Source organism: Castor canadensis, chromosome 17 (genome assembly GCF_047511655.1).
Source record: "Castor canadensis chromosome 17, mCasCan1.hap1v2, whole genome shotgun sequence".
Lineage (NCBI taxonomy): Eukaryota > Metazoa > Chordata > Mammalia > Rodentia > Castoridae > Castor > Castor canadensis.
In genome coordinates, this window is record NC_133402.1 from 50,294,522 (window position 1) to 50,315,366 (window position 20,845).

General features: G+C 54.2%; 1 protein-coding gene across 8 annotated transcripts in view; it reads right to left on the reverse strand.

The window, feature by feature from the left end:
- Positions 1 to 19,841, reverse strand: part of Cacna2d2 (calcium voltage-gated channel auxiliary subunit alpha2delta 2) — a 130,180-nt gene extending 110,339 nt beyond the window's left edge. For all 8 annotated transcript variants that reach the window (XM_020174390.2, XM_074059006.1, XM_020174389.2 and 5 more), the window contains exon 1: positions 19,627 to 19,841. In XM_020174390.2, coding sequence (XP_020029979.2) covers positions 19,627 to 19,841 — 215 coding nt within the window. The remainder of the gene's footprint in view (positions 1 to 19,626) is intronic.
- Positions 19,842 to 20,845: the final 1,004 nt, after the last annotated feature.

The window sequence follows — 20,845 nt, forward strand, 5'->3', positions numbered from 1 at the left end:
GTGAAGACAACCTGTGAGTTTGGGACTCACAGACCCTGGGGAGCTGGCAGAGGCTAGTACTGCTGAAGCTTGAATTAGTCCAAATCCACCATCCTCATCTACATGTCTTGGGACCATGCCCAAATACTGCTCCTTAATGAGGTTATTAATTACGGGGTGTCCCTTCCCCTTCTTTGCTGAGAAAGAACTTTTCCTTCTAATTGGTGCTCAGCTGAGAAGCAGCCAGCTTGTGCCTCCCCTCTCAGACTAACAGTGAACAGTCACTGGGCTTTAATTAGGGCATGGGGTCCAGCCCAATATTTACTAACAGCCTGCTGGGGGGAGGGGAGGAGTGAGGGAAGGAGCCAGAGCCAGAGCCAAGGAGTGGCATCACTCAGGCCTGAGAGAGCACAGGTGGCTCACTTGGCCCAGAAAGACACAGGGAATGTCCAGGGTCACACAGCAAATAACTACAGCACCCTGCCTCGCTCACCATCATTGGTGCAGGAACAAGGGCCAGCAGGACACCAGCAGCCAGGGAGGTCTATGTGGATGGTGCAAAGCCTCAGCCAGGGACATACAGGAGAAAGAGGAAAGAGAATTTCCCAGCAGAGGTTAGGAGGATGGCGTTGAAGGTCAAACTGAGCCTGACTCGTGTTTCTACCAGGTGTTGCTCTGTGAGCAGCCCCTAGGAAGAACCTTCTCTCCCTGCCTGCGGTTTTCCAGGAGTGGGAGAGGCCCCTAAGGTGGGCTGCTCCAGCCTTCAGGGAGCAAATTCTGCCTAGCAGTCCTTGTAGTACTGGGAGAGGGTCTGGAGAAAGTACCATGGAACCAGTGAGATGGAAGGAGATGTGGAGCAGGGAAGAAAATATGGATGTGGGAGAGTAGGGGTCAAATAGGCCCCAGACTCTGGCAGAGTCTGGGGCATGACCCAGGTGGGGAGGAACTCAGGGGCAATCTTTCTTCCAGCCCCTGCCATGTACCAAGCCCTGCTCTGAGGCACACACTGAGCTCTGAGCTTGGCCTCTCCAGGTCTCAGTTTTCCTTGCTAACCAAGGGGGAGTGGCCTGAGGTCTCCATAGGCCATTGGGGAATCCATGTTTCATGAGGCCCTTCCTGCTTGAGACCTGCCAGGTACTACACTTCACTATCTTAATCTTCATAGCAGCCAGACCATTGGCTCAACAGGGGGGAAACTGAGGTACAGAGCAAGTGAGTGAAGTACCCAAGGCCAAACAGGATGGCACCTACCTCTCCCAGGACACTAATCTTAGATGCCCAGCGGCTGATGTGGCATAGCCACTTGAATGTCTGTTGGGCCCCTGAGTGTGTCCACAGCCAAAACCTCTCTCTGGGCCCATTCCCCACTCCTTGTCCTCCCACCTCAGCTGAAGCAGCTTCATCTGCTTAAGCCAAAAGCCTCAGGGTAACCAGGAACCTGCTTTTTCTCACATCCAAATCTAACCTATCCTCAGGTCCTCCTGGTTCCACCTTGACAATGTGCCTCTCAGCTATCACCTCTCTGTCCTCCATACCCTCTCCCCACACCTCCCACCTGGCTCAGGTGGCCATCATCTCGCCTGGACCAGCAGCTTCCAGCTCACTGATTGCCAGCTTCTGCCTTGGCATCCCACTTCCCCCCAGTCTGTTCACCTCCACACATAGCCAGGTATCCTTGTGGAATGGTGTCCTTCCTGTCAACTCCAGGCTGTAGCTCCACGGCCCTGGAGGAAAAGCCAAAATCCATTCAGTTGCTGCACCCCCAGTGGCCTTTCAGATCTTGGCCCTCAGGCCACCCACATTTTTTTCCCTTCTCCACATCTTTCTCCCCAGCTCCACGTTGCTTTCTCTGACTTCTCTCACAGTACTGCAAGGACTGCTGGGCAGAATTTTCTCCCCTAGAAGCTGAAGCAGCCCACCTTAAGGGGCTCTCCCTGCCTTGGAAAACCCTAGACCAGGTCTGGAGAAGGGGGTCTTGCTCACACAGCAAAACACAGCCCTCCTCAGAATGGCTTGAACATACCCTTGTGCAGACCTTCACACACACTTTTCGCTTGGCCTGGAATGGTCTCTCCTCAGCAGCCCATAGGCCCCCTCACCTCCTTTAGGCGTCTGCACACAAATCACCAGCTCAGTAAAGTCCACCTTGACCCCTATTTTAAATTGCACCCCCACTGCCAGCAGCAACTGATCTCCATGTGCCTCCTGAGGTTACTGCTTTAGCTGGCAGTCCTCCCTCTCCTTTATAGTAGCTTCTGCCTTGGGCTGTGCACCCTAAGGGAGGAAGTTTGGCACTCCAGCCTAGAGGAATAGGCCTTTTGCAGAGCGAATATGCTGACCTCCCAGCCATCCTACTGCAGCCTGCGTGTGGCCCGCCCCAGGCACAGGCAGGCAGAGTGGGCAGTGGGAGTATGGCTACTGCCCCAGGGCTGGCCCAGGAGGCCTTCCTTTCCCCTGGCTTCTCTCTGTATGAATTATTAAGGCTCATTTATGATAGGCCTGCCCAAGCCTGTGGCTTCCCTGCATAATTCATGGCTCTCCCAGAAGGGCCCTGTGCTGGCACAGCCACTTCTTCCAGGAAGTGAGAAGTGCAGAGAAGGAGTGGTCCAGAGCTGGGCTGTCTTCCACCCTATCTCTGTCTCTATCTCCAGTGCAAGCCATCCAGCACCTCTACCCACCTCCTGCCCCATGGTGCACTGGGGTGGTGGGGGAATCTTTTCCTGGTGACCAAGGCTCAAGGGTCTCCAAGGTGTTAGTACCCATGTATCATTGTTTGTGGAGGCGCAAGAGGAGCTTAGGAACCAGCTGAGACCTCCAGGGCAAAGCACCAGATCCCAGCCAGAGCCACTGGGATAGGTGTCTGCTGTCTGCTCCCCAGACCTGGAGCTATCTGCCCCAGTTGCTGACACAGACTGTGGACATTTTGAGGTCTACAACACCTCCTCTCCTCAGCACTTTCCCCAAAGTCAGGCCAGATGGGAACAGAACACCACACAGGCCCATTTCACATATGAGTAAGCTGAGATTCCCTCAAGATTAGCTCTCAGCAAGTGGGCATATGACTGCAGCCCCTGTGTGCCCAGCCAGGTGCTGTGATGGGGAAGCCGTGACCAAGCCTGATCTTAGCTGATGCAGAGTTGGGCTGAGACACCTGTGGAGGTCACCAGGTAAGTTAGGGGGGCCCAGGAACAGGAGGCTGCTGTTCCTGCCCTTATACAGCTAGCCAAGAGGGGTCCACATTTTACCAACAGCTCTGGTCAGATTCTGTGATTCACATGTCCCCATCTCCCCTCCTGCACATCTTCCCCACCCCCAGCATGAGTCAAATCCTTGCTGAGCCACAAATAGCTGTCCTCTGTGTGTGTCCTCAACATGGTTTCCTGCCTTGAAGACAGAGACCCCCTCAGGGTCCTTTGCTCCCCCTCAGGTCTGAGACCTCTGTGGAAGCTCACAGGCCCCCTTGAAGACATCTGGGTACAGAGAAGAAGCCAAGACTTCAGAACCTAACCCATCAGGTCTAGCTCTGTTCTATGGCCTTGTCCCTTCTCTACCTGACCGAGTCACCTCTGCCAGGAAGCCTTCATGGATTTCCCTTGCCCACTTCTCCAACCCACAGTCCTTACCACACCTTACCAAACCTTAGGTTGGGGCTGCAGCCTGGGTCGTATCACCAAGCTTCCTACAGAGCTTAGCTTGGAGCATAAGCTAAGACTTTCCAAAAACAAAAACAAAAAAGTCTCTGGAAGCACTTGGTGGGATTTATCCAAACTTCCTTCCCCCACCAGACTAGCACCTGCCCTGACCACCTCCCTCTGCAGCAGGAGAGAGACTGGGAGGCAGGGCTGGGAAAGAGGCTCCAAACAGGCAGTTGAGCACCAAGAGGAAACTGTGTGCTAGGTTCTGGGTGTTGAGTGCTGTATGCTGGGTGCTGTGTGTGATTTCCACCAAAGTCACACAGTACCCTTGACTGAGAGCAAGTCAATTCACACTCAGGTCACTAAGGAGGACTCAGAGGCCTGGGGAGTTGTGTTGCCCAAGGCCACGCAGCCACCTGGCACTGAACCAGAGTCCTGGCTCTGTCCCCCAGGTCACAGGCTTCCCTACTTTCAAGATAGCCTCTAATGGACAAATTAGGAAACAGAGCAGGTAAGAACTACTCCTCGTTTATTATCTTTTCCACCCCTACCTACAACAGACCCCATTGCTTCCCAGAGCTATCCCACTGTGGAGTGTTGTCTCAGCAGGGCAAAGCTGGCTCCAGCTCCCTCAATCCCCCTAATGGGGAGCCTGGACCAGATACAGGGAGAAGGCTCACTTCTGGGATCTGCTTCTCTAGGGTGCGAGGCTTCTCAGAGTGAGCCAAGCTGTACGTGAATGTGAGTGCTCTACCCGCTGTGTCACGCACTGCACCACGGATCTGTTCCTTGGGTGCTTATGGTGAAGTGGTGAAGTCATTTGCAATGCAAATCCCCTCTGTGGGCTGTGCGGGATGCACAGCTGCAGCAAGGAAGGGGCTTCAAGTGCCATCTCAGGGACCCCATCTCCTTCTGGCATCTCCAGAGGGAGGGCTGGCCAGACGGGGAGGAGCCACTGTCCTCAGGGCTGGCTCCAGGAGAGACACGGTGGCTGAAGCAGCATGGCTCACTACTGACAAAAATACTGTGCAGGTGTCTCCAACTTTGTGCAGATTCCCAACTACTTCCCTCACTCCATCCTTCGTCCATCCATCCATCTACTGGGTGGTTACTGAATACCTCCTGTGGGCACAGGGAGAGACTTAGCACAGATCAAGACATATGCGCACCTGCCCTTGGGAGCTCAGAATTCAAGCAGAGCAGGCAGACATCTGACCCCAACTGGGGCTACTGAGAGGAGGGAGGAGGAGTCCAGTGGGCCTCAGGGGATAGGTGCATGGTGAAGAGCCTGACCTGGCCTAATGGTCTGGGCAGGTAAGAGTGGCTCCACCACACTGGAGGACAGTCCACACAAAGGGCATACAGCCTGTGCAAGGCCTGGGAGTGAGCTCCACACATGGTGATGTCCCGTAAGTCCTCATCCACTGGCCATGGGCACCAAAGCAGATTACTCCCACACTGAGGCCGTGGAAGTCCAGCTCTCAAGTCCACAGTGAGCACTCTGTATGCTAGGTGGTGAGGATGGAGAGCTGCCACCAGTGCGGAGTGGTGAACTGGGGATCACACAGCAAGGCTCTCTGCTCGGTCCCTGGTGACCAGCCCTACTCATGTGTTGTGTCTTTCAACTTAGTCTATGAGACAGGCAGTAGGACAGGCTGCCTCCTGCCTCCCTCATTTCTCAGATGAGAAAGGCAAGGCTCACCGACTCTGTATATTTTAAGTAATACAAACTTTCTGTTTGCTTGCCTTACTGGCAGGGGGCTTAATAGGTGGCTCCCACCCTCCAGAAGCTCTGAGAAGGAGCAGGGCACTCCAAGAAGCTGGGAATTTGAATGGAATGAAGGGGGGACAGACTGGCAGGGAGGGGCTTAGTGTCTCAGAAATGGGTTCCATTCCTTCATGCATTCAACTCCACAGACACTAACCTGTGTCCGTCACAACTGGGCTCTGCCATGGAGTGTTGGCCATCACACTCCAACACTCCACCCTGTACTCTGTGACATCTGACCCTGTCTCTGCATTGGGGGCAGTAGAGCACCCAGGCTTAGTCCAACACACAGTAGAGGGTGGGGTATTATTATTATCCCCACGCCTCTTCTCCCAGTTGAACGGGAGCTCCACCCATCAGACCCTCCTGCTGCTATCCTTCCAGAAGTGCGGGTAAATGCCAAGCACTCACCATTTTCCTGGTATTTTTTGGTTACTCTCCTCTGGTGCTCTGGGGTGGATGCTTTGGCAGTGTGAATCCCCTCTGTGGGCTATGAAGGATCCACAACTGCAGCTACAAGGGGTTTCAAGGGCCACCCCAGAGGCCCCACCTCCTTCTGGCATCTTCAGGGCAGTGGCCTGGCAGAGAGGAGCTATCCTCCCTGGTTACTGTCACTAGAACATCAGCTGCTAGAAACAAAGCCTGGCACACAGCAGGTACTCAAAAATGTTGGCTGAATGATGGGGTGCTCCATCCTTGTAAGACAAAGAAAATACAATCCCATTTTAAAGATGAAATAACTGAGGAACAAAATGATTCAAACTCCATAAGGCATAGGTTTGTCTTTGGGAGCTCCAGCTCCTCCCCTCCCAGTCCTCTGTTCCTGGCCTAGGCTTTCTTGCACACAGTGGGCATACACATCAAGGACGACAAAGCCCACAACTCCAGGTCCCTCCAGGCAGCCCCATGACGTCCCACCCTTCTTCATTTTAGAGTACTGGCCTCCTCTACACACCACCGGTCTGGAAATCACCTGTGAGATATGTTTCCCCAGTGCTGTCTCCAGAACCATGTAAATCACCTGACTTAATAACCTCTGGAATTGTTCCCTGCTACCCTCTCCCCAGACACTCTGTGCCAGGAAACTTGGGGTTGTGGGGTGTCAGGCAGGTAGGGCCCCAGTCACATGCTCTGGGTATCTAAGGCATCCCGGGTGCTGTGAAGCACCATTCAGAGGTGCAGCAGTCTCAGAGAGAGCATCAGGAGGAAAGGGTTGGGCCTGCAGGAGCTTTAGGATGTGAGGCTGGACGTAAGTGCAAGGCATAAGTCTCCCACATTCCACCCCTGCCTTTTGCCTGGGCCCCCAACAATGGCTATTCTTCAGAAGAAGGGGGTCTCCCATTCTAACTTGGGAGGGTCTAGGGCCACTGGATTGTCCAGATACAATGGAGGGGCCTGGAGCACAAAGTCTCCACATCCCTTGGATGCTGCCTGGAGCACTGGCCATGCACAGTTGTCTGTGCTTCCATGATTTCACTGCTCATCTCCTTGAAAAACTGTGAACTCTGAGAGCAGGGAACTAGTCAGACCCCACTTGAGGCCTAGCACACAGCTAAGGTGTAGGGAGTGGGCTCAAGCAGGGAAGGGCAGTCAAGATGCTGGTCCTGAAAGATGGACAGGCCATGGAGTGGTCTGCAGGGCAGATGAGGCAGAGGCAAGCATCACTGCAGAGGGATCATCTGGAAAAATAGGGCAGCTTTCTCAGTAGGCCAGGAGATCCCTGGGGCTGGGCTGCAGACTGCCCACTGGCTGCATGCACAAGCATTTGGGAATAGCATGGCTGGGTACCATGGTCTGGAGACTCCTAAGAGCCAGTCCACTCAGCCCTCCATCCCACTTCTCTGGGGGCCTCAGTGCCCCTTGTTGAGCAAGGTCTATCCCAGACCATGTAAAAGCTGACTCTACCTTTCACAGATGTGACCAAGTTGGCCCTGTGTACACCTGCGCAGCTGAAGGGCTACCTGCTCTGTAAACATCTACTGAGTACTCAGTTGGTAGGTGCTAACCAGGGGCTCCAGCTAAGGACAGATAGCCACTGCCCTCCACCCCTGGCACAGCCTTGAAGGGGAGGCATTGCTGTGAATGCCAGCCAGGCAGCAAAGGCCACTGTAGGACAAGGATAGCAGAAGGGGCTCTTGAAGCAACCTAGGAGACTCATGACTCACACATGGAAGTGAGCAAGGTTTCAGGGGACAGTGACTCCCAGCCAAGCAACAATGGACAAGCAGAGATCAGCCAGATCACAGGTAGGTCCTGCTTGGGGTTGGCAGAGCCATCTGAAGCCCACCTGACCCCTCCCCAACTTGCTCCACGCTCAATGCATAGTAAGTTCTTCTTCTTCTTCTCCTCCTCCTCCTCCTCCTTCTCCTTCTTCCTTTTTTTTTTTTTTCGTGGTACTGGGATTTGAAGCCAGATCTATACCTTGAGACACTCCACTAGCCCTTTTTTTGTGATGTCTTTTTTTCAAGGTAGGATCTTGTGAACTATTTTACCTGGGCTGGCTTTGAACCACAGTCCTCCTGATCTCTGGCTTTGAATTTCGATCCTCCTGATCTCTGCCTTCTAAATAGCTAGAATTACAGGTGTGAGCCACCAGCATCCGGCAATAAGTGCTTGTTAATAGTCACCAAAGGAGGTGACTGCTGTCTGGTGGGCACTCAGTCCTGATCCCCTCCTGTGCCCACACCCAGTCCACCTGGGGGCCTATCAGAAACAGCCTCCTGGGCTGTGAATGCCATAAGCACCAGTTTACAGAGTAGCTTACAGGGCAGATGGGGTGGCAGGGAGTATCATCCCTGACTACAGGAGCATCACTTTTGGGGAAGATGAAGATACTGAGGCTAAGAGGAGGGCAGGAGGCTTGCCCGGAATCCCACAGTGAGCTGGGCAGGGCTGAAGCTAGGGTGGAGCAGGAGGAGTCTAGGAGAGGAAGGGCAGAAGGGAGGCCAGCAACCCTGCTGCACAGGCCCCTGGGGTTTCTGAGCCTAGCACTGGCCAAGGTCTGGTTTAAATAATTAGACATTCTGCTACCCTCCCTCCCTCTAAGTCTGCCCTTAAGTGGGGCTGGAGGATGGAGTGGGTAGAAGGAAGTTAGGGATGAACAGAGCCCAGAGAATAATGGGAAGGCTCAAGCATCAGGTCATAAGGACATGGCCACATTACAGTGTAGATCTTATCATTCAGCCGGGGTCTGGCCAGGGACACTCCAGGCCTCTCTGGAGCCTCTCTGGGGCACAAATACAGCACCACTACAGGCATAAGTGCACACTACTCTGCAGCTGCCCTCTGCCCAGTATAAGAAGGAAGTCTCACAGGCAAACCCCAGTTAAGGTTTGGGCCTTTCCCTTGGCCATGTCGTAGGGTACTTCCTTACAGTGGCCCATTAAGGCAGGTCAACTGTCCATTGCTCCAGAGCAGCAGGGCATGCTCCTCCGTCAGTGTCTTCCTAGCCTACTCACGCTGCCCTGTCTCACACATTGTGTGAACCAGCAGCTTCCTGCTGCCCAGGACTGTCTGCCCTTAGCTCTGACTGAGAAAGGGGGAAGCAGCCCGAATGGTCACCTCCAGGCCCTGACCAACAAAACTCAACTGGCATAGAACAGCAACTCGAAGGTACTGCTGCTCCCTCTCCTGGGTGTGGGTCTGGACATACCTCAACTGCGGGAGGTCCAAGCAGCATCTCTTTGGGCTCTGATTTCCATCTGAACCACACAGGAGTTAAACTGGACCAAGCAGCCCGACAGTTCCCACTGTCACACAACCATACCACAGGTGGAGGCAGAGCTGTTCTACTGGTAGGGGTCTAGGGTCTTTAATCCCTGAGGTGCCACCAAAGAATCCAGGGGTACCACAGGCCCAGAGGAAGCCAAGAGACTCCATGATAAACCCTGCAAGGCCTTCAGCAGAGAGGGGCAGCCCTTAAAGTGGGCCATGCATGATAGAACAGATGGGAGTATGGGGATACCCAAAGATCTGTAACCAGGGGCTGCCAGGAGGAAGTGAGCTGCAGATGGGTGGAGTGCTCAGGCCTGAGCACAGGGTGGGAATCTCACTTCTCTACTCTTCGTGGGTGAGATTTTAGCATCATTTAACCTTGCTGATCCTCACTTTTTCTTGTCATAACATGGATTGGCCTCATTAGATAACATATGAGAAATATACCACCAGCTCCAGTCCACAGTGACGGATGTTGTGGATAAAATAACTACTTCCTAGTCTCCTTAAGCATGCTTCTTCTCCCTGCCTCTGCCCCCCTCCCCTCCTGCCTTTTCAGCATCCACCCTCCACCTTCAGGCCTCCTGTCTGACTCTGTAGCAGCCACTGCCTCCCTATCCTACATCACTAACACCTTCTTGCTAACAAAATCCAAGTCTGCAGAATCTCCACCTGCAGCCCCAAGGTGACCCCATGCTCAGCTCAAGGGTAAATCCTGATTAGCCTGAGCCAATCACAATGTACCTTCTCTACTGCCGTGATTGGTTTAGGGTGGGCATGTGACCCAGTGCTAGCCAATGAGGTATGAGAGAAAGCAGGCTGGGGGCTTCTGGGCAAGATTTCCTCCCCTCTTAAGAGAAACCCAGAGGAAACATGTCCTCTTTTACACCTAAACTCCGGGTCTGACATGATTCCTGGAGCTGTGGCAGCCATCTTGTAGCCATAAGGGAAGTCAGCCAAGTCATACCAAAAGTGAGGCCAGCCAGGTAAAGCACAGGGGAGGACTTGGTCCTTATTGACAGCTCACACCCACCCACCTCTGACCCCCTGTCAGGGGATGAAGGGCTAACCATGGAAAAATCCTTCACATTGGGGTTGCCAAAGAGTGGACAGAAGTAGCCTCTTTTCCTTGTAGCCAAATACACTATGCAGACTCAGCGTTTGAGGGGGTGGAAGTCATCTCAATGCCTACTACTTGAGGGCTCCTGTGAAGTGGCCCAGCTGGAGGAGGGTGCAGGGTCATAGGAAAGGCCCACAGGAGTAGGGAGCCAGAGGATGTCATCATTCAGGAAGGCTCAGGCCCAGCAGGTCAGCCTGGTAGAGAGATCTGGTGAGTGAAGGCCAGGAGATGGGAGGCCAGAGAGCCTACCGGACCTGCACATGGCTCAGCCTAGATGGAGGTCGGGTGTTCCCAGACTGGTGGCCAGAAGCCAGAGCTCACCTAGGTAAAGCTTCAAATACTGGGCTGAGAAATTAGGCTCGGCCCACAGCAGGCTTCTGTGGTGCCAGATCATGGCTAACTCTCAGAGACACTATAGCGGAGGAGGGGGGTTGTCCAAGGAGAGAAGGGAAGACTCTCCCTGGCCTCAAGTCACAGAGAACGGAGAAACATTGGTCTCTGAAGGCCCTCTGGGTGGAGGGCAGCTGTTCTGCCCGCTCACTCTTGTTTCTAATAAATGAAGCTGGGGGCAGGGCTGAGGTGGGGTGTTTTGTTGTTTGTTGGAACTGGTGGCAGAACCATGCATGACCTTTAAGGTTTCAAATGCAGCATTTCAGGCAGTGCCAGTGGGAGGAGAATGCGGGCTGCGGAAGGAAGTTATCAAGACTAAAATGCCACGTCAGGCTGGAAACTCGAGGCAAAGCAGGAGCCTCTACCTTCTCAGAAACAGGCCAGCCCATCTGTGCCCACCTTGCCTGGTCGCTAAGCTGTCCTTCCCAAGGAGATCCAGAAAGCTTAGTGAAAAAAGAACAGGACCCTGGTGTTGAGGTATTGTCCACAGAAACACCAGGAGTTGGGGCATCACACCAGAGGCACTCTGCTCTGCAGGTTTGCCCAAGGAGACTTCAAATTGCTCCTTCACCCAGTGCCATGGATATGGTTATTTAAGAGAAATACTTGCAGATCACAGTGCCAGAAAGGCCACATGGGAAATCACCCTTCAAGCAGTGTGTTCAGAGCACTAGGGCTGGGGACTGGGCCCTGTCTGGAGCATGGGCAGCCAACATAAATGGGGGGCCTGAGAAGGCTCCCTTCTCCCACCTTAGGCCTCAGTTTCTCTATCTATGAGATAAAGGTATTTGGGTCTCCAAGGGCTTCTGTGGCTATGACATGTCCTTCCTATGTCAGGGAAGCATGCAAGGCCCACAGTGCCCAATGACATGGCTCTGCCCAGGCTTCCTGTCCCCACAGGAACCCTGCCTGGCCTACAAGCTCCTGAGCCCTTCCTTTACAAAAGCCTCTTCTCCAAAGGGCCAGGACCTTGGGCCATCCAGCACTGGTAACACACAGACCCTGAGAATACCAGCAAAGTAAAACTTACAGTTCTCTCAGACATCAGAACCCACCAGACCAGGACCTGCACAGCCCCAAGGGCCAGTGCTCAGCATGGGATACCAGACAGCAGTGTTCACAAAGACTCAGTAGATGAGATTCATCCTTGAGAGGAAGCATCTTCACTGGACACACTCCGAATGGAGGAATATGCAGGATCCTAAAGCTGAAGCTTATACCCTCTGAATTGTGCCTGCTATCTTGTAGGAGGGAAGGACCCATACCTGTTGCAGATGCTCCAGTCTCCTGCTCATCAGTGTGCAAATGAGAAGCACCCACTTCAAGAGGTAAACCCACCAGCCCAAGGTCACATGGCAAGGGTCTTCCACTTTGCCTGAATGCCAATCTCCATGTCCACCCTCCAGACTTTCCACCAGGAAGGGTGTTTGCTGTTTGCAAAGATGTTTCACTTCTCCAAGGACTCATACAGAGCTCCTCTGTGTCCCAAGTCCCCCAGCGAATCTAAATACCATTCAATTTGCAAAAATTTGAATTACAAGGACACAGCCTCTGTGTGTTTCCTTTGCAAACTGTCATCCCGCCAGTTGGTAGATGATCAAACTTTCCAGCTCAGCCTTAACTCAGGCTGTTCCTGACATAAAAGTTTGCAAAACACGGGTCCTAACAAGCGGGAGGCTTTATTTCCCACTGCCAGCATTTGCCCAGCGAGCTCTGGCATTCACATCAAAGGCAGGTGCAGAAGGTGGGCACTGTGAGCACATTCTGGCTGCAGAGAGATAAACCCTCATGTGCCCGTGGTACACATGCACACACAGGTACACAGCACAGGCCGACACTTGAGTTCATATGTACCCACATACATACATCCACACTTGCATGTACATATGAGCACACAGTTACAAACATACCTACACATACACATGCATACAATGTGCTAGCACAAATACGGACATGCACACACCGAATCACACAGGCACACAAGTATGCATGCACATGAACACACCCAATACATGTACAAAAACACACAGATGTAGATACTTCCGCATAGAAGCTTACATGTGAACACATGTCAAGGCAAGGGCCAAGCACAAGAGGAAAGCTCCAGAAACCACAACTGTGCCCCGGCACCTCTAGCGCCTAGCTGGGTACTGGATGTTATAGGCAAGGGGACAGGTGCCTGGCATTCAGTGCAGGCACAACCAGACTGAGAACCCTCCTAGATCTAATCAGGGTCCACATGCCCTCATCACGTACTCCCTGGGGTCAGGCCCATCCCCATGACCTGTCCAATCCCAACCCTATGAGGCAGCACAATCATGAGAACTCCATTTGCAAATGAGGCTCCTAGCCCCAGAGGCTGAGCAAGTGCCCAAGGTCATGCAGCTGGTTGGAAGTATGGCAGTCTCAGTTTATGCCAAGAAGGGCTCACTCAGAAAGAATAGCCAGGTGGGAAGGAAGGCATCAAGACAGATACAAGGAGCCCAGAGTCTACTAGGTGTGAAAAAAGACAGGCAGAGGGGTGACTTCTCTCTCTATTCCTCCTCCCCTTTGTTTACTGAGCATAGTTTCCAAAGTGGGGAGAGACAGCTAATGACCAGCAGGAAAGACTTCCTGTTCCCCTCCTCTCTGCTAAACAATTAGGCTTATCAGAACTCAAAGTGGGTCAGTCTGCAAAGCAGCTTCCAGGCACCCAAGATAAGAGGTCCTCCACCTTTCTCCCACAGAAAGAGGTAAGGCTGGGGGTCAGGTCTCACCCCCTGCTAGACCAGAATGTGGAGAGGACTGAGAAGACCCCAGACCTGCCTTCTGTGAGCACTAAAATGTAAGTGTTGGGAGGACCCTAAAAGAGAGGAAACTGAGGTCCAAGTGGAGGTGGGGAGGAAGAGCTCTGTCCAAGGTCACCAGCCAAGCTACCCAGATGAGAAGACTGGGCTAGGCTTGCCCTTGACAGAGGTGCCTGACCCATGCGGAGAGCTTCCCAAGCTAATGCCTACTAGACAGGGTCTCCTAGTCTGCAAAGCCACACTCTTTTTTTTTTTTTTTTAATTTTTTTCTGACTTTGACTCTTTAATTTTATTTACTTAATTTTTGATGTTTGAACTCAGGGTTCTTCATGCTCACAGAGCAGGCATTCTACCACTTGAGCTGTACCTTCAGTCCGAAGCTCCACTCTTACCAGGCTCAGTCACTGGCACCAGCAGTGGTTGGGGACAAGAAGGACCAGAACAGATGGAGAAGGAAGTCCATGGAACCAGGGTGAGGCAGCAGGATCAGGAGGATGAATATCAAACCAATATCCTGAGTTCCACAGTGGCAGGGCAGGGCCTGCCCACAAAAGGTCAGGTTCAGGTTGTGTGGATCTGAAAGACAGAGCCCTTGCCTCCTTTAGGGAGTCCTAAGAAACCTCTGTGGGGACTCCACAGGCCCCTCAGTGCATCTCAGTTCCTGTAATCACCTGCACAGAACCCCATACCCACCCCAGTCCTTAGCCTCAGCAGTGCAAGAGGCTCTTCAGGTTACACAGGACAAGAGAGGAAGGGAAGGGAAAAACAGCACAAACCACACATAAACTTCCCTCCGGGAATACGAATATTGATTCTGTAGCTTCTTATTTAGACAGTAGACACCAGGAAAAAATAAACCTGACATGAAGAGAATCTCCCCAGTAGGCTGGAGGGCTAGAGCCAGTGCTGGGAAAGCCCTCAGCTCTGCCTCAGGGACCCCAGGATCCAGGGCTCCTCCCAGGCCTGGGGCCCAATCACTGAGACACAGGCCATAGGTTCCCAGGCAAAACTGGGGGCTGGAAGGGGAAGGAGAAGAGAAAAGGACCATTTCCATTCTACAGGCAACACTATCTGGGTTGCCTGGACCTGCCTACTTTGTCTTCCAAACCTTCAGCTGCTCCCCAATAGCAACAAGTCCTTGTTCCTGAACCCTTGTTCCCTGGCCCCCTTAACTCCCCCGTGCCCCCATCCCAGTTCTGTCCAGGCAGCACGAACCCCTCAAGCATCTAGAAAGTCTGAATCTTCTGGAGTCCCCTGGGCCTAGTAAAAACAGCTGAGAGACTCTAGCTTACCATTTCCATTAATGAGCCCCCAGCCCCCACCCCTACTCTGTGACTTTGTCACCTTCCCAGAATCATACTGGGATCTGGTTTTTGTTTGTTTGTTCTTGGTGAGACTAGGGTTTCAACTCAAAGTAGGCGCTCTATTGCTTGAGCTATGCCTCTGGTCCTCGTACTGGAATCGGGAGACAGTCCCTCCTCTTCACTGTCACTGTTACTCTGCACCCTGCAAGCAGGCCTGGCCCATGATTCAAAGTGATGGGACAAGGACAACTCTGGATTGGGGGCATTTCTATGATAACCTTCATGAGGCCTAGGCAGGGTAGCATTGGCCAAGGAGGCCCCTTGGGATTGCCTGAGACCCAGAGTTGGAGAGGTTATAGTTGGAAGGACTCTGCTCACCTCCCACATCTTTAGCCTCTTCATCTTCTTCCCAAAGACTCAGATTTCCAGCTGTACACATACACACTCACTCACACACACACACACACACACACACAACCCATTCCTGGGCCTCCTGGCAGGGCAGCTACATGTCTGACAGAACAATCCTCTCCCAGTCTTTCCTCTAGCAGTTGCGGGCTTTGGGCACGTTGTTCCAGCTTTCTGAGTCTCAGTCTCCCCATCTGGGGGATGGACATAACCAGGGGTTCTGAGGTCAAGGTGGTAATGCAGGTGAGTGGACTGGCCTGGACCACTAGCCTGGAGAGATGTCCCACACACACACTAAAGCTGAACTATAGGGAGGTAGGAAGGTGGCCAGTGATGGTCCTCAAGGAGCTGGTATTCCATGTGAGTGGGAATAGCCTGAGCCAGTGGCACGGTCCAGAGCTGGCATGGGGAGGCCCTGGGAAGGTCTGACTAGGAGAAAAGCATGGTGAAGACAGCATAATGAAACCCACCACACACTGTTTGAAAAAAGGAGAGAAGAGAAGGAGGATGGAAATAAAATGGAGGGGGTGAACTTGTTCAAGGTACACTATGCATGTATGGAATTATTACAATGAAATGCTGTCGTATTATTAGTGTATGCTAATTCAATAATAACAATAATAATAATAACATGGAATGATAGCAAGGCAACAGGTGCAAAGCAGAGAGGAGAGGCACTTAGCCTGGGGCACTGTGAGAAAACTAGCCAGAAAGAGCCTATGGCTATGGCACCTGAGCTCCATGCTAGTATGAAAGGAAGGAACAGCAGCTACCATGGTGCCTGAGGGAGCCCTCTCTGCCCGCCAGAGGCCGCCCCTCTCCCACTGGTTCTCCCACTAGCCTCTAAAAAGGATTCTATTATCTCAGTTGGAGAAACTGAGGCAAGGTCTTCCCAATACAAGGGTCAGCTCTGGAGGCCAAATTTGACCATACGGGCTCACACCTGACACCAGCATGTCTCCAAACCACCTCCTCCCAGGAGCTGGCAATGTCCACCCATACACACACGAGGTGTACATATGAGGGGAAAAGAGAATACTGTTGGTCGGAGGGCTCACTCCACTTGTGGGGCCTGCTTCACTCTGGGGTCAGTTTCTTCTTGAGGACATGTGTGATCAGCAATCTGGTCAAGGATAAGATCTGCCCTTCAACTATAAGGGGACTCATTTTAAAATGGGCTTCCTCCCTTCTTGGAGGTTAGCTTGACAGCTGGCCAGGATGAGGTGCCCAAAAAAGGTGAGGTCCAGAGAGGGGACAGCAACTAAAGGGTCTCACCCTAAATCCTCAACACCAGGAGGGTTTGTGAGCACCTGGCAGCACTGCATTCCAGTGACAGCAGTGGTAGCAGGCTGCAAAGCCTCGCCCCTCCCTCCTGCAAAAGCTGCGGCAGGTTGTTGAGAAGATGGGGAGCCCACACTTGTAATGTTGCCTCCCTCCAACAGGGGGAGCCACAAGGAGGTAGAGACAGGGGCTCAGAGGCCTAGACAGACACACGTCACCCACCATTAACCATAGCTAGATGGACGCATGCCCTGTTGTGGGCACCACTCCCTGTGTGTCCACTCAGGAGAAGAGCACATACATATGCCAGCTGTTGTTAATTTGCTAGGGGTCCAAACCCCTCAGGCCCTTCACTGCTCCCCAACCACCCTAGACGAAGGGAGGCACTGGCCCACACCATCAATGGAGCAGAGCTGGGCTAAAGGAGGTGCAGCTAGGCAGATGGCTCAACAGGGTGTGCCATCCAGTGCTCAGCCAGGACTCCACAGAACAGGGTACGGGGACCCAACAGAGAGGACAAAAGAGGCAGGCAGGTGAGGGTGAGCAAAGACTGATGTGAGAGATAGACAGGAGATGGGACAAAAAAAAAAAGAGAGAGAGAGAGAGAGAGATCCAAAGGGAGAACAGGGAAAGGGGGAGGATAAGATACAGGCAGAAAGCAGTGAGGGCTGCGGACTGAGGCAGCCCAAGCCTGGTCTGATTGCTGGGGTGGGCATAATTGGAAACAAGAGGAACCAGGTGAAAGGGAGTATGCTCTGACCCCATCCCCCCATGTGTACACGACACACATGTGACCTCCTCCTTGTCTGAAACCTTGATCTAGGCTAGGTGGGGTTAAGGAAGGCACCCCTCCCCTTAAAACTAAAATCCTATTCTCCCTCCAGTGCATCTCCTTTGCCCTTCTCAATCTGATGGCAGCCTTGGTCCATTTCACCTGGCGGGCAGACAGCCATTCTGCCAGGGGGATTACAGAAATACGGCCACAGGACACTGAGCCTGCACTTGCATAAAACCCAGCAGCTGGAGAAGATGGACCCCTTCCCACTTAATGAGGAAATTACTGGACCATCAAGGACCACCTCCCCCCAACTGAGGGATTGTCACTCCAGTGCCACAAGCCTAATAGTCCCAATATCCACCTTGGAAATCCACCTGTATCAGTGTCCTTCTGGTCTGGATACTCCGGCTCAGGAGAAGGTTCAGGGATGCCAATCACCTCTGATCAGCCCCATGGAGCCCCCTGGCCTCAGCAGCAGCTTCAGCCTTTTATGTCAATTCAACAAAAGCGCCAAATCCTCCAGCTACGGTCATAGGGAGGGGACCTCAAGATTCTCTTTCCCCCTTCCAAGGATCAATAGGCATCTGCATCTGCGGGACCAGGGCAGTCAAAGGGCGCTGGCTGTCACAGCAAACCTTCTGCGATGTCACACCATTAGTCACTTCCCCCTGGACCCTCAGAGTTCCACAGCCCCTGCCCCACCCCCACTCTCACTCCCTCATTATGGTTTGCAAGATATGTTCCAAATCCTCGAAATAACTCCAACTATATGAACAAGAGAAGAGTGTCTAGCTGGAAATGTCTGCTGCGGTCACATCCACCTCACCATCTTCTAGCTGGGAACAGAGGGACAGGTGTCCCCTCTGGTCATGGTCTCACACACTGGCCTCCTAAAAGAGACCCATTCAGGCCCAGCAGCCACTGCAGATTGCAGGGAAGGGGAAAGAGGTCGGGAGAGGTGGAAAGAGACGTCTGCTTAAACCTTTACTTGCGGAGCTATGAACGGCTAGGAAAAAAATAATTGTGGCTTGGCTTGTGCTTGGCTTTGAGGGAGAAAGAACAACAACAAAAAATAATGCTTTCACTCTTTTTACACTATGGCTTAAATCCATTTTCATCACAGCAGATGGAAGACAATAAGGCCCCACCAGCACTGAACTTCCATATGATTCTCTTCTCCCTGCACACCCCCCCACATATACACAGGCAAAATCCAGACAGAGGACACGTCCATGCGGCACCTGTAATTTGCCAACTGATCACCTGCTTGAGCACAGCGAGGAGAGAGACAAAACGGAGAGAGACTCGGAGCAGTGCCTCTCCTGAGTTTGTTTTTTTATCATCTGGGAGAACCTACAAGCTGGACCAGTCAGGTTCTGTTCTGTGGAACCAGGGGCCCCTACCCAAGGGCAGAACTGCTCTAATGACGCAGAGCTTGCCTCTCCCCTTCCCTGAGGCCAGACCCTTCCCCTTGACCACCAGAAGAAGGGCTTCTCATGCCCAAACCCTAGGCCAGGACACTGAAGGAGTCCAGGGACAGGTGGACCCTCAGAGCTGGGGACAGAAAACAGAAGCAGGGTAGTCACCATGACCCAGAGGTGTCTGAGCACTGCCAAATGGTTGGGGCATGGTGTCAGAAAACAGATGCTGTCCTAAAGGCCACATGCACCGAATCCCCACTCCCAACCCTGACACATCTGGCCGACTTTGTGGGTTCAAGGAGGCTTGAATGGACTCTGAGCACCAACAGAAGCTGGCAGAGCAGGGAAATGCTATCACCCTGTTGGCAACAGAGGCGGCAGCACGGCAGGGGCAGGCAGGGGTTCTCCCAGCCAGTCACCTTCTGTCTTGACCCCAGTACCTTCATCTCCCAACTGTGCTTTCTGGGGATACCCCTCAGGTAGAGGGGTGACCAAAAACAAGTGACACTGACCACAGCAAGAAGGTGCTCACATCCTCTGCATTCAGCATTCCCCCCCCCCCCACAATGGAAAAGGCCCAAGAAGACAGGTGTGGAGGCGCTTCCCACCTCTGACTTGAAAGCGCCAGGTTTCTACCAGGGAGAGAACGCGGGGTAGATGCGTGGCTACCTGGCTCCAACTCTCCCAGGGAGAGGTCACTGGACGCCCTCTCACCCAACCCGGGTTCCTCTTTCCCCGGGACAGTGACCCAGGAATCCGCAGAGAGAGTCGGACCCCCGCCCCAACCGAGGGCTTGGAGATCTTGCCCTGTCCCATTTGGGGTAAGCAGGAGCACCGCAGGGAAGTTTCGCGACGCAGCCAGAAGCTCTGGGACCGTGACTGCCAGTCCTCGGGGTTTGTGGCCGTTAACCGAGGGCGCAGCGTGCTGCCGGACCCAGCGCCCTCACCCCGGTGCGAGACTCGGGGAGGGACCGGCGCGGAGTGAGGGGCGAAGGGGAGCGCAAGGCTCGGCGGGGTCCCGCGGCCGGCAGAGGCCACTTACGTGTGCTGCTGAGGGAAGCTGTAGGCAGAGGCGCCGGGGGCGGCGAGCAGCGGTAGAAGCAGCAGCGGCGGCAGCAGCAGCAACCGCGGGCGCAAGGGCCCGGACTCCGGGCGCCGGGGGCCGGGGCAGGGCCGGGGGCCGCGGCCCGGCCAGGGGCGCGCGATCCGCGCCGGGCCGGGCCGAGAGGCGCCGCAGGTCCGAGCCGGCACCGCCATGTTTCCATTCAAGATGCGGCGCCGCGGGGAGGGGGGGCAGCGGCGGCGGGATGGGGGGGGCGCGGGCGGCGGGCTGCGGGCGGCAATCCGGCCTCTCTTCCTCCGCCGCCTTCTCCGCGCGAGGCCTCCGGGGCTGCACCGGCCGCGGCGCCTCTGCGGGCAGCGCGCTGCGACCTCCCAGCAGCGCTGGCTCCAAGCGCTCTGAGCGCCGGGTCCCGGACCTGCGCTCAAATAGCGGCCGCCGCCAACCTGCCGGCGCCGCCCTCCCCTCTCCCTCCCTCCCTCCCTTCTCGGCCGGCCCGCCCCCGCGCGGCCTCGCCGCGGCCACGCGCTCGCCTGTGCCGGCGCGCCCCTCGTCCCCGCGCAGCCCCGAGCCTGCCCTACTGGCCCGCGCAACCAAGTGGAGTCCGTGCGCGCGCGTCCTGCGCCCCAGCGGCGGTCCGAGCTGCCACAGTGCGTCCCCGCCCCCACACCTCAGACTGCGGGTCTTCTCTCCGCCCGACGGGAGGAAAGACTTCCCCTCCGAAACCCCAGCAAGGCGCGTATGTGACCCTTCTGGGGGTTCGACCTTCAACAGGCTTAAGGCCTGGAGTCACAGGTTTAACAAGAGGCTTCAGCAGAATGAGAGAGGAGGTTGGCAAGTGTTGTCACACCCCCAGTGACTCCAGCTACCTCAAGGTTTCTTTCTTTCGGGGGTTTGCACATCCAAACGCTGACAGAAAGAAAGGTTCTGGGCCTCCTATTTCCCTGGACCGGAACCTGGGTCCAGGTGCCCAGTTGTGAGGAACTGAGGATGGCAGGATGCAGCCACCCGTTGCTTCACTTCACTGTGCTGCGCAGGCATTGTGTGCAGGGGAGCGTCAAGCCTCACCTCCCTAGGTTTGCACGGCCTCTAGTCAGACTACCCTGTGCCAGGCAGTTCATCCTAGCACAACCCAGTCACTTCTGCCTTGAGGCCCCTAGAGGCTCTTCCCTGCTGTGAAAAGGCTGAGACTGGTGTCAGT